The 14,600-nt window shown below is 33.8% G+C and overlaps 1 protein-coding gene across 1 annotated transcript; it reads left to right on the top strand.

Annotated features, from left to right (window-relative positions):
* The first annotated feature begins 9,833 nt into the window (after positions 1-9,833).
* On the top strand, positions 9,834-13,667 carry LOC116004686 (TORTIFOLIA1-like protein 4). Its single transcript, XM_031244837.1, has 4 exons — positions 9,834-10,803; positions 11,157-11,265; positions 11,724-12,340; positions 12,849-13,667. Exons 1-4 carry the CDS (start codon positions 10,012-10,014, stop codon positions 13,347-13,349), a joined length of 2,019 nt encoding a protein of 672 aa, XP_031100697.1. The 5' UTR covers positions 9,834-10,011; the 3' UTR covers positions 13,350-13,667.
* The last annotated feature ends 933 nt before the right edge of the window (positions 13,668-14,600 follow it).

Raw genomic sequence — 14,600 nt, 5'->3', positions numbered from 1 at the left:
CTTATTCTAGAGACGCCTTATAGCTATAAAAATAAAGTTGTAACTAATTATCATGTTAAACCATCCAATCCACACATGTAAATCACATGGAGATAATTTTGCATATCATTAAGTGGTATTGGAATAATTTCAAATAATTAGGGGCCGTTAATTTTATATGCTAAAAACTGAGTTGGCCATGACCAAACCTATAATACATCCACTTGTTTAAGCTAAGAGAAAAGTACACAAATCCAAATACTCCAATCATGAGACAAACAGATTGGAATTCTGTTCTTCAGGAAGTGGAGAAAAACATTTATATAATTATTTTCTTGTCCTTAATTAATTAAATCACTTATATATTGTGTTGTTAGGTTGGCAATCAAAATGAAACCACTAAATATAATTTTAATATTATTATAACCTTACATCTGGACTCCTATAGTATAGGATATATATTTTTAATTCGAGTCTTCATACGTAAATAAGAAATTAAAGTAAGTATTTCGTACGCACACAAACAATGAACTTGAGATTATACATATAATAATAACTAGTCATTTACTCGCAATGTGTGAAAGTATTAAACATTATTACTCAATGTCAAAATTATGATTATATTTAAATAATTTAAGAAATAATAATAATAATAATAATAATAATAATTATTATTATTATTATTATTATTATTATAAACACCACAAGTTATTGGATCCATATTATATTAAAATGATTAATTATTATCATAATATTTCTATTTATATTGAGATAATTGTATTTATATTGAAAAAAAAAACTTAATTAAAGAATTTTGAGTTACATATAATGTACAAAGTTATAAAGACAATTGATGTAATTTTTTTTTAAGTTTTTTTTTTTTTAAGGTAAACGTAGCTATTCCATTAATTCATAACATAAAACGTTTACAATGATCAATGAAATGGTAAACCATTCCTTACAGTCAGACATAGAAACAACTTTTCTAACTATGCTATAGAAAACTTGAATCGCAAACTGTTTCATAACTATGAAGCTATGTTCCTTCAGGGAGCTTAAAGTTTCATCAAAGATCTGGGTCTTCGTCATCATTCTTTTTTGCTCGCCCAGGATAAGATCAACACTTCATCAAAGATTTTTTTTTTAAATTAATAATTATAAAGTTAATTTATGCTCTTTACACTATATATGGTAATAATTAGAGGGCATTATAATTTGTATTTATTTATTTAGTCATCAATGTTATAATTCTATAGATAATAATAGAGTTATAACGTTATAATAAAGGTAATTATGTCTAATAAAATAAGTAAAGATTTTTTTTTTCTAATAACAATTCAATGTACAACATTTGAAATATAATGTATTCCTTTATTAGTGTAGATAAACTATAAATTGGCATATATGATGTTTTTAATTAGATTTTTATATTTAGATTTAAATAATAATACTCATTGAGCACATTGAATTACTCATTACTCAACGAGCACATTGAATTTGCTCAGCACATGACTCACAATTCATCGAGATCAAAACCCAATAGTGTGTATATATAGGAGGATTCAGGTGAGAACATGATCTCATGTAAAAAGTGAAGACTGATTTGATACATTCATTTTGGTATATCAACGGTTAAGAGTTACTAAAAATAAGAAAAAAAAATGACACGGTTAATTTTATAAATATTACAAATTTTAAAGTTTGTAATGATTTTAAAATTAACCTCGTATATTTTTACTAAAATCATTCATCATTGATAACCTGATAGACATTTGAGATTCGTCTTTTTTTTTTCTTTTTTCTTTTTAACAAGAGAGAGTTGTTCTCATTTGAAGTAACACCCCCCTTCCCCCCCCCCCCCCCCCCACACACACACACACACATATATATATATATATATATATATATATATATATATATATATATATATATATATATAGGGTCATGATCAAGTGTGGGCGCGCCTTAACGTGCGGTCAGTACGGCCGCACCACTATGTATACAAATACACACCATATTAGAAAATACACCACACAAATATGCACCATTAGGTACGCATTACCAAAAAACACACCACTTGGTATGCAAATATACACCACACAATGTTAGGAATGCACCATTAGGGGCCGGAGTTATGGTGCATTATTTTGAATGTGTGGCGTGTTTTTTAGTGTTTTTGTATATTTTCATTGTGGTGCATTTTCTAATATTGAGTGGTGTATATTTGTATATATAGTGGTACGAATCGCACCGACCACACGGGAAAGCCAAGTCACAGGATTATATATATATATATATATAATTTCATTTGACAGAGTGTAAACAAGTGCGGCACTGATGACGAATATTCGTTTTGGTCAGATGAGCATAAGCTATATCCAAGAAACAGGATTTCTTGCTTCAACAGATGAATCTTTGATATGCAATGAATAGGGGATTAAAAGCAAGGATCCTTGGGGAAACAAAAGTCAAGAAAGAATCTTCAGGTGAACCAAACTAAAGTATATCATCAAACAGTACAATGAAATATCTAAGTTGATGTGATTTTGTGAAGGATATATATGATGATTTTATGACGTTTCAAAGATTATATTCTACACATTTAATTTTCTTTTTCTAAATCAAACAAAATATTTTAAGATGGTAAATTAAATCATATTAAAATTCAATATCTCGATCTATTCATGTAAAAGATCCACTCACCAAACGTTGAACAATGGAACGAAGTCGTCCCCAATAAAACATAAACCGACAAATAATATGCAAATGTAAGATAAAAAAAAAAAGCCCCAAAGAGCTCAAAACAAAACAGTTGTATGTGCATCCTTAAAGTCAATTCTTCCTAGTTGCTTAGTATTTGTTTTGATGTCTACATATTAATAGTTTTGTTTCTGATTTCTGGCAAAAAGAAAAAAAGGGTGAGACGATTGACCCTTTACCCAAAAAAAGGAATAAATAAATAAAAATAAAAATCTGTCTCGATCTCTTTGTGTTGTTGTAATGTTATTGTTGTTCTGTTTTTTTTTTTTTTTTTTTTTTTTTTNTTTTTTGGTGAGAACAAAGCTGTAGTTGTATCATATCGCATTATAATTTATAGATAGTTAAAACATTTGAACTTAATTTGATTTTTTGAAAGGTCAGGAGCTGCGGTTAAAAGTGGTTAAATTAATACTCAATGATTAGGGATGACAACAGGACGGGGCGGGAGCGGGATCGGGAAGTATACTCCCTGGCCTATACTCGTCCCCATTCCTGTTCTCATCTCCGTCGGGGAATCGAAAATAGTCCATATCCTTGTCCCCGATCGACTCTTAATTAAAATCTTAAATTAGTGTACTTTTTAATTTTAAAAACTAAAATCTAAGTATTAATATATATATATAATTTTTTAATTATATTAATTATTCGGGGACGGGGCGAGGCAGGGAGGGGTATCCCCATTCACGTTCTCGTTTCCCGAAAATTTTCTAATCCTCATCCCATCGGGGCGGGATCGAGAATTTATGCAAGGAACGGGTCAAATTGACATCACTATCAATGATCGAAAATGAAAATATCACTATAGTAAAAGAATTTTATTTATTTTTTAAAAAATAGAATTCTTTGTGTATTGCTAGAATAAGGTGGGCAAGATGCTTCCTAGCTTAGACTTTGAAAATTTCTGAAGCAACCGACTCACGGTAGTTGAATCGCAATCACATGGTCTACAGAACACAAATAGAGTGCATATTAATTTCTTGCAATAAATGTTATTGTTTATTCTTTTTCTGGATGACGAGAAAAATGTATAGTCAGTATTTAAGAGTGTGCATTGAATAAATCATGTTACTAGTCCGTATTTAAGAGTGTGCATTAATTAAATGATAAATGTTGCTCAAATATTAAATTGTCTTAATATTTTGTCTATCAATTTAATTTCACCAAATTTTAATTTTTTGTTCATTTAATTTTGAAAATGCAAATAATACAAATTAGGCATGGCTTATCGAGAAATGTTAACAAGACTCCTGATTCTTTACAATGCAATCTCCCACCACAAGGGTTCGATTATGTGACCACACATTCATAATTGTTACAGATGCGTTATCATACTACATAGTAGTTGGCAGAGAATTTAGTATTTATTCCCCTTTTTCATAATTAATAATTTGAACCACTTATAAATTCAACACGAACAAATTCTATTTTTCATCACTGACTATTAAAACATTATCACATTTAGTAATATTCTTTTAATTTTTTCCTAATTACATCCTAAACTTTTATTTGCTAGCTAAAATTAGTCTTCGGTTTAAATTTTTGTCATTCCACCGTTTAATAAAGATGATGACTAACATATAATTTTATCATTCAACCCTATAGCTCAAATATGTAAATTTTCTCCCTCTGTTTTAAACTCTTTTAATTAAATGATGAAATTATATGTTACTCATTTTTATTAAATTATGGAATGACAAAAATTTTAAAGGACTGATTGTAGCTAGGGGTGACCGGGTGAGCATCGGTCAGTTTCGGTTAATAATCGACCGATAATCGACGGAATTTTTAAAGGCTTCATAACCGACCGAAATCGACTAAAAATTTAGTTATAACCGACCAAAACCGACAGTCCCATTGTTCATCATCATCCTTGCTGCTACTCACAGTTTGTTCAATGTGTCTATTGCACCGTTGAATAGTATCGTTGACTTATTGACTTTCCATGCTATTGTATGTTCCCATTGTATAATAGGATTTTTATTTTGAAGAGTAAATTTGAGAAATTTCTAAAGGGATTTGAACCTCGAGCTTTTAGGACTCATTTTCGGATTTGATTTGCAAATACCCTAGTCCATGATTTGCACCACCCCTCATGCTGGCAAGAAAGAGACTTTATGCTGCACAATTCAAACTACTAAAAAAAGTTGAATTGTATATATATTAGTGTAAATGTGGGACAAAACTTACTTAAAATTATTCTTTACTCAAATTGATACAATTAATTTCACATTCACCCATTATTTATTTTGAATTTTGAACGTATAATATATCAAATTCATCTTGTCAATTAGGAGAACTCAAATTTACTTTGACGACTATCCAAATTAAAAGTAGACCCTACTCAAAATTATACATTAAAATAACCACTTCAAATACTAATTTTTAGCTGATTTTGTCATCAAATATTACATGCATCCCATAATACAATTTCACACCAAACATACTTTTCAAATGGTCAATTCGTACTATTAATGAATAGTGTGATAGTGTGTACATGTAAGTGTTTTTTGTTGACCAACAAAAATATACGGAGTACAAGTACAACAAAGTAAAAGTACATTTTATCGGTTAATTAATAATGTAATATTCCCTAGATCATTGAGAACCAAAGCATTAGTGTTACCATACTCACCTCTCTCACCTTGCACTATGAAAAGTGAATGTTTAATGAGTTTTAACGTACTGTACCTTACCGTGTTAAAAATATGATGGGTTTATTTAACATGATTATCTAAAGAGAAGTGTTATTTATTTCTTATTAAAAGAGTTAATACCACAAATGGTCCTCTGACTATTGAGCTAGTACTCTTTTTAGTCCTCGACTTTCAATTCGATCACAAATGATCCTCTGACTTTCATTTTTAACCACAAATAGTCCTCTGTTAAAATTTCTGTTAAATAGGTGTTAAATCCAGGAATAATATCGTCAAATTGATTAATATTATTATGATTACTTCTTTTTGAGAATTATATGACAACATAATTAATTTCAAACATTAATAAACATTAAGTTAATAAATATAAAAACAAAATGGACGTGACAAAATTTTTTTTTTTCAAAAAATGGACGTGACAAATCACATAAATGAATAAATTAAATAAAAATTCATGATTAATGTTTGTAATTTGTACTTGATTAATTATATTAATTAATTCAAAGGTGGCAGCCTTCAGTTGTGTCCCAAACAAAATGTTTGATCGATTAATAAAGAGTGAAAACTATTAATCGGCCATGTATGAACAAACATGAAAATGATTGGAGCAAGGATTTTGAAAAAAATTTCTTCAATTTTAATCTGTTGGTTAAATTAAAAACAGATAGCTCTAATATTAAATCTTCATTTTGTATGCATAATTACGAGAATAAGGTGTATTGGCTTTTTATTTAGGAGTATTTATATTTGTTAATTGTTTCAATTATGCTTGTTGGTGATAAATTCTAAACATTTTTATTTTAACACCATTATATATCAATTTGACGATAATACCCTTAAATTTAACACCTACTTAACAAAAATTTTAATAAAGGACTATTTGTGGTAAAAAAATAAAAGTCAGAGGACCATTTGTGGTCGAATTAAAAGTCGAGGACTAAAAGGAGTACTAGCCCAATAGTCAGAGGACCATTTGTGGTATTAACTCTTATTAAAATCACACTATATTATTCACTTTCACGTTATATTTTCACTTAAAATAAGTTATTTTATTTCCAACACCTATCTTTAATTAATTAACCTAGCTCAATAAAAATTAATAAAGTATTCATACAATAATTAAATTAAAATAATAATTTGACATAATGACATTATCAAATATCAAGGTTGGATCGGCAAAGTCTAACTCATACTGAGGAAAAGTTTAGCTTAGTACTCTTTAACATAACACACCTTTTACAAGAGTCAACATTTAACATTGCAGTCCGTAAGGACAGCCCAGGTGGTAAGAGTGCTCTCCTTAGTCTAATGACTATACACTCACATACACACAAGGGAACATGTTTAAGTGAGAACAAATCTTCCTATAAAAATATGTGGACTAATCTCAATCATCCATCTCTGGTGATCGAACAAGGCTAAAAGTAATCTAGGAAGAATGTGATAACACTTTTGTAATTATTATAAACTTTGAATGTGCATATGACAAAACTCTAGTGTACATTGACTGATAGTTGGTAGTGCACTAAATACCTACTAATAATGCACTCAAGTTAACATATCAGTGCACCTTATAGTACACTCTCAAATATTCGCAGATATACTTTTTAAGTTTTTTTCAATGCACAACACAAGTTCACAATATTTATGAAAATGTCACTGTATTTTTCCTATATTTTCAACCTTATCCCTCAAATCATTCCAGATGAATGGATAAGATCATTCCATGATTATGTGTCTATGTGTGTTAGATCGGGTTCAGCCTTACATCTGGAAAATTTGAATAGATCAGATAAAATATTTTTAAAAAATACGGTTGTCCTTTTGTAATTATCACCGACTTTACTATGCAAACTTTAATACTAAAATATACAATTCTTAACCACTATTACATGTTACAGAGTATATTATAAGAAGGGAAAATAAAATTTCTTGTAACCTAAAACAATGCAAAACCAATATATTCATTCTTATGCACGTATATGAACTTTTACCAAAGTGTTTAATTATTTTAGCTTTAATCAATCAATTGTTATGTTTATTCTATTTTTATTGTTTCTTTTAAAATCAACCATATTTCATCTACACTATTTAAAATGCGCCAGTTATAATATTCTTTGTAGTTACACAAGCCATCCAGTTACTTACTACCCCAAATTGCTAGGACGTGAACTATAACCTTTTATGAGTACTTAAAATAATGGCACAACATAACTAATTTTTAAATGTACAAGTAAAAAAGTAAATATATATATAACAAAAAAAAAAAAAAAACAATCAAGAGATGAATTCTAAAATCTAGTCAACTTTGCAATAATTTCCACTAGAAATACAATTATCAAAATTATAGACAGCATTGAAAAATTAGACATGAAACATTAAATTGTGTCATGTCTGATCTATTTAAGGTAATTTCCCTTTTAGTAAGTACATTACTAAATACTCTATATTTTTTTGAGTAACTAAATACTCTATATTTAATTCAATATAATGAAGTAATGAACAATAACATTAATGTTCAGAGCATCTACATCAACAATTATTTTGGTGATAATGTCAGTGCAAATGCCATGTTGGCTGGAGAGAGGAAGAGAGAGAATGAAAAAGGTTGTTCTGCAAAAACAAAATACTAGAACAGTAATTGGATGCCTTGAAACCGAAGAAAAGGAGAGAGCTCGCGCACAGCAGCGACCATACGGGCGCGTCGGGCGTGCTTGACAACAGTTATCATTCTATTTTTGTTAAATCAGTTTTGTTTTTTGTTTTTTTCATCTACCCATTTTCTCTTTCCTAATCACACTTACAAAAACTCCTAAAAAACTGTGAAAAAACTCCATTGATAAGGATGCTCACCAAGCTAAAATCAACGGATTTTATACAATGTAATATTTCATCATCAATTAATATTTATTGGATAAATACAATAAAAGAAATCTAAAACTTATTACCCCATAAAACGTAAAGATGTAAGATTATTACAACTAATTTTATCTTGTCACATTATTATGTAATAATAAGAATAATGTTTTTTTTGAGTGACAATGAAAACTCATAGCCACTAGGTGTGTATTGTGTATATCCCGCTTTTGTGACTTTAACTAGTAAAAATTTACAAGGAGGTAAATCAGCTCAAATCAAGAAGTTAACATGTCCCCCAGTCTAGATTGTTCATAATCGATCATCTCAAATCAAAAAGGTCAATAGATACTCTGCTAAGAACAAGACTAATGCTATTTTCTTTTACCACGATCACTGTACCCGAGGCATATGGCGCAGTGACAAAGGGCGAGCCTGCTGATGGCGGTGCCCTTGTGAAGTCACGAATTCAATTCGATTTGTGTTACACATCCTGTGATTTACTTCCTCTATAAGACTCTAGAATAGGATCGCATATGAAGTGGAATTACCCAAAAAAAACTTCTATCTTTTAATTTCTGTATAAAAAATATAGAATTTTGTATCTAATCGTAACTTGATAGTGAGTATTAATTAATAATTGTAGTGGTGGAGTATAACATGATTTTACTAAAAATAAATAAACAAATAAAAGAATGGAAGCATCATTTTCCATAATAAAAGAATTCATTGACCATATACTAATACTGCATCTACAAGATATTAAATATTTATTTCTGGTAGGATTTAGCTCAATAGTTCAAGTGTCACCCTGAAAATCTTGCTTCATCAGTAGGGTAGAGTTGATCGAACAACTCGCGATTTATCTCATATCACTCACGATTTATCTCCTCTAGCACTCTTGAAGAGTCATTTTCATTTTTGGTCCTACTGTTATTGGGGCATTGCCAATTTTAGTCCACTTCATTAATTTTTGTCACATTGCGACCAATCTTATTTAGTCCTTGCCACTTTTAGTCCACCGTTAAAATTTTCGTCAAATTGCCGTCCAAAATAGGGGCATTTTTTATTTTTTCATGCTTTGGTCATCTCCTTGACCATTTGCAGTGGTTTTCCTTACACATTTTTGATCCATTGAAGAGGTCCGGCGAAAGTCATGTGAGCCACATTACAAAGTCATGGCTTTCACCAGACCTCTTCATTGGATGAAAATATGTAAGAAAAACCACTACAAAGGGTAAAGAAGATGATCAAAGCGTGAAAAGATCAAAATACCCTTGTTTTGGACGGTTACTTGACGAAAATTTTAACGGTGGATTAAAAGTGGCAAGGACTAAATAAGACTGGCCGCAATGTGGTAAAAATTAATGAAGTGGACTAAAATTGGCAATGCCCCAATAACAGTAGGATCAAAAATGGAAATGACTCACTCTTGAGTCGTGATTCTAAGATCTAAAATTAGTCTAGTATAAGTTGAAAACGTGATATATAAATAATAATAATAAAAAAAAGATATTAAATATTTGTTTGTTAATGACTTAAAATTCACCTTCCTACAACTCCTAAATTTAATGCCCCCACTCACACTCATTCAAGACCTTGCCACGTTCCTTCTCTCTCTCTCTCTCTCTCCTTCCACAAGGGACACAGTTCGATGCCACCTCCGCCACCATCTCCGGCGGCTACACCTCCCTCCACCACCGCCGTCTAGGTAGTATCATACGCAAGCCACCAAGCGTATTGACGACTTTGAACATAAAAAATGGCGCTGTCTAGACAATTGAGTGTTGATTTCAAGAACCGGGTGATCACGTGCCTGAACCGGCTGTCGGACCGGGACACACTCGCGGCGGCCACGGCCGAGCTCGAGGCCATTGCGCGGGGCCTGCAGAATGACGGATTTGCCCCTTTCCTCACCTGCCTGTCATCCACCGATTCCTCCGACAAGTCCCCTGTTCGCCGCCACTCCGTCCGCCTCATTGGCGTCCTTTCCGCCGCTCACGGCGACGCGCTGTCTCCGCACCTCTCCAAGATGCTCTCCGCCGTCCTCCGCCGCCTCCGCGACCCCGACTCCGCCGTCCGCGCCGCCTGCGTCGAGGCCGTTTCGTCCATTGCCGCGCAGATCACTAAGCCTCCGTTCTCCTCCATCGTCAAGCCCTTCGTCGACTCCATTTTCCACGAGCAGGACCACAACTCCCAGATCGGCGCCTCGCTTTGCCTCGCCGCCGCGATTGAGGCCACGCCGGACCCTGACCCGGCCGAGCTGAGGAAGCTGCTTCCGAAGCTTTACAAACTGGTGAAGAATGATTGCTTCAAAGCGAAGCCATCGCTGCTCTCTCTAACCGGTAGCATCGTGAGTGTTGGCGGTGCCGCCAATAGAACCGTGCTCAACGGCTTAGTCTCCACACTCGTTGAATTCCTAAGCAGCGAAGATTGGGCGGCGAGGAAGGCGGCGGCCGAGACCCTGGGGAGATTGGCGGTTGCGGAGAGAGATTTACTCGCTGAATTCAAATCCTCTTGCATAGCCTCTTTAGATACCAGAAGATTCGACAAGGTATTCATTCCCAATTATTATCACTTCATAATAATTTAAATTGTTCAAATTCTTCCTAGACTAGGTTTTGATCAATCAATCAATCCATAGAACATTAATGACATAAACATGGGTGAATGTTTGAGGCACTCGCGATTTACCTCTTCGATCGACTCCTGGGGCATAGGATTAGTCTAGTCTAGCGGAAGCTGGAAAACCTAATGTATCGAAAATTAAAAACATAGGTGAATGTTAGGTTAGACTCGCGATTTACCTCCTCCAGCAACTCTCGGGGGCTTGGGATTAGTTTAGCCTAAGCTGAAAAATAAAAAAATTAAAAACATGGGTGAATAAGATATGTGTGAATGGTACAGGTGAAGGCGGTGAGGGAGACAATGAACCGAGCATTGGATTGGTGGAAGGAGGTTCCGGGAACTTCAGATGAAGTTTCGCCTCAGCTACAAGCGAAGTCGTCGCCAAAAGGTAAAAGGAAATGCAGACATATCTTTTCCAATGTGTGTTGATATTGAATTTGTGGAAGATGGTACAGGCCAGTTGGAATATGATGTTTAGATAAAGTAATTTATTTTTCTATTAAAGTAAGGTAGTTTGCTAGGAGAAAGGTGACTCTTGGTGCAAGACAGTTGGATATGTTGAATGTATTGTCCTACATGACTATTTTTGCTGACCATTTTGTTGCTTTCTTGATACTGTTGAGTGATCTTTTAGTGTGGTTCACTCTCTAGTGCTAATTATTGGTCATTTTCAACTGTTACTAATATAGTCTATAACGATCATAGATGAACGAGCATCCTAGGAAGAAAATAATTCTGGCATATTCTTTATAATTCTAGTTTGAACTTTGGGTTCTTATTATAGAATGTATTTGAATGAAGAAAGGAGGACAAGTTCTTATGTTCTTATGGCTTGTGTGCGTCCAGATTATTGCAGTGGTGGATCTTCCCCAACTCCATCGAAAAGCCCTAGTGAAATTGGCTCCGAGACTCCACAGCAGAAGCGTTCTTTCTCCAGGAGCAAGTCTCTCGCATCCACTAGCTCATACTCGTCTACTATCACCACACAAAAGAATAGTCCTACGAAGAAGATTGGTCGTGTGAAGTCAAATGGAAGATCCTCCGAACCGAGTGTCACGAAGTCCTGTAAAGTGGATACTCGAAGATCCTCTGAATTGAAAACAGAAGTCCCAGAAAAGCAGACTTCTTCGTTAGAGTTGTTGGCATGTGATGATGGTGAGAGTCGAGATCTCAATGTTTCTGATTCAACAGAGAGTAAAAGTTGCAAGAATTCAAGTTTTGAAGCCAATCCAGCCCTTCCAAATATGGCTTCTGGTGAAAAGCAATTCAAGTTTGGTAATTCAAGATTTGGAGCCCGTATTGTCCCTGTTTATGAAACGGAAACTTGCAGTTTGAACGTACCTGCTGCAAATGCCGTGGACGATGCCACTGAAAGTAAGGAAGAGTATGAGGATATGTTTTTGATATATAAACAGCTTCGACAGATTGAGAATCAACAATCCAGCTTAATGGACCTGCTTGAGGTTTGTCTATCTCTCCGCTTTATCCCCCATCCCCCACCCCCCAACACACACACACACACCATTGAATTATAATGTGAGACTTCTTAAAAGAACAAGCATAAAGCCGAAACTTACCTCAAACTTGTTAAAGAAACTTTTAATGCTTTTATGAATTTCCATGTTCTTCTTAGCATTTCTTTTTCTGCTATGTATGGCTAACCCAATAACGAAAGTTTCGTATCTGTATCTTTATGTTTATATAACCCGTACTTGCTCTTATATTTTCTGATTGTCCATTCTAAATGGTTTCGCAATATTCTCGTGTGCAAAGATTGCTTCTCACTTCCATCTTGCATTCTTGCACCTTCCATGCCCACCAAAAAGAAAAATATTAAACCTCCCAAAAACAACTAAATAAAAAGCATTAGTGTTTGCTGTTTTTCCCACTATATCCTCTATTTAGTGATTGCTGATGCTGATTTACTGGGAACCATATGCTGAGAAGATGCTTCGATTTCTTTTATTTCAGAGATTCATCGGCAGTTCCCAGAACGGGATGAACTCATTAGAGAAACGCGTGAATGGACTGGAGAAGGTATTGGATGAAATGCAGCAGTGTTTGGGGTTTTCTGGGAGAAGGATTCCAACCACCGATTATACAGGAAATACATGTTGTATGCTACCCCGAGCTGAGTTTTTTAGTCCCAAGTTCTGGAGAAAACAAGAAGGACAAAGCTACAACACCACAAGTTTCTCGCTCTCTAGTAGAAGCCAGTCAGAGAACACCATGCACATGATGCCAGATGAAGATGACATTGCACAAACACTAATTGAAAACAGCTCCAGAAATCGCCATCCGAGCATGCATGGCACCGGGGATCAGCTCCGGGAGCCCAGGGAAACATTGGAGTCATCTTCAACGAGGAAATGGGAGAGGGTCATCCGAGATGCTGAGAGCGCCCGAGGTTGCCTTGCTGGTAGGCTAAACGCAGCAGCGTCACTTACAAATTGCATAAAGCAGGAGACCTAAGCATGGATTAAAATTATGGTCAGCCTTATCTATGTTGTTGTTGTACATGTTCCTACATTTCATCACGAACAGATTCGCAATCGATGCATAGTTAGTTTACTTTAGATTACTCCCATTTGTTTCCTGTTTATTTCTTGAGCCAGTAGCCTTCTCCTTTTAAGTCTTAATGCAGAAAACATATGTATGAAGTTCTTTCATGATTCTGCCAATTCTTTTTCCCTTTACTCGGTGATCATGTGAAGATGCCATTCAAATACTACTGAAGATTTATCCCCTTGGATTCTTAAACAGTTGAATAATAAATGCTACTTTTTGGTCTCTCGTAGGCAAAATTTTGAAGATATCACATGGTAGTCAAGAAAGTTATTTTAGTGTAGACTTTGAGCTAAAAAAGTTTTGGTCCACAGGAAATGTGGTTGATCAAAATAAAAAAATCCAAACTATGGGTTGTTACATTCTTCTTTTCCCTGCCTGAAGCTCTCACTAGGAAAGTTAAAACTTAAAATCAACCAAATGCTTAAAATAATATTTAATTATATTTTTCGAATAACACTAAACATGTATACTAATTTTCTTAACACAGTTATTTCTAATAAACATATTTCCTATACATTTCGTACTTCGTACTTTCCTAAAAATTTAATTGAGGAAAACACACTGATGTCTAATGGCCTGTTTGGTAGGCTATAGTTGTAATTCAACTATAGCTTAATTCTTTAGTAATAGAAATTATATTGTTTCGTGCTTCTTCTTACCCCGTGCCTGGAGGCCTATTTATACAAGTTTGGACCTAGAGCCCTTCTATAAAGGATTAAACTTCAATACTACCTCATATTGAGTCTTTGTTACATTAGGAATAGGAAGCCCATTGAGTTCAAGTGAGAACACATCTCCCTGTAAAAAGTGTGGACACATCTACATCCCCCATCTTGAGAAAACAAAAGTTAAGATCTTACAATTACAAAACTTTCAAGTTTGCAATAATTATAAAATGAACATCGCTCGTAAAAGTTTTCAATAATTATAAAATTAACCACATATATTTTTTTTTAAACATTCAACCATTTATGAACCATGATAGACAACTGAGATCTGTCATCACTTTTTACAAAATGACATTGTTCTCATGTGTGTGTGTGTGTGAAACCCAAAACGCCATATGGACAAATCTATTACACGAATATCATAAGTTCAGATATTCGGACAGGGCATTATAAATAGCCTCCAACCTTACCAATCATACCCGACTTT

This window comes from Ipomoea triloba, chromosome 14 (assembly GCF_003576645.1).
Source record: "Ipomoea triloba cultivar NCNSP0323 chromosome 14, ASM357664v1".
In the NCBI taxonomy this organism is placed as follows: Eukaryota; Viridiplantae; Streptophyta; class Magnoliopsida; order Solanales; family Convolvulaceae; genus Ipomoea; species Ipomoea triloba.
Note: the sequence above shows the minus strand (reverse complement) of the source record. Positions and strands in the feature narration are given on the sequence as shown.

Bases quoted from the DNA above. Each gene is read 5' to 3' on its own strand.
- LOC116004686 (XM_031244837.1), top strand. From the start codon at position 10,012: ATGGCGCTGTCTAGACAATTGAGTGTTGATTTCAAGAACCGGGTGATC. The intron at 10,804-11,156 runs GTATTCATTCCC...TGAATGGTACAG, and splicing joins ATACCAGAAGATTCGACAAG to GTGAAGGCGGTGAGGGAGAC. The intron at 12,341-12,848 runs GTTTGTCTATCT...CTTTTATTTCAG, and splicing joins GCTTAATGGACCTGCTTGAG to AGATTCATCGGCAGTTCCCA.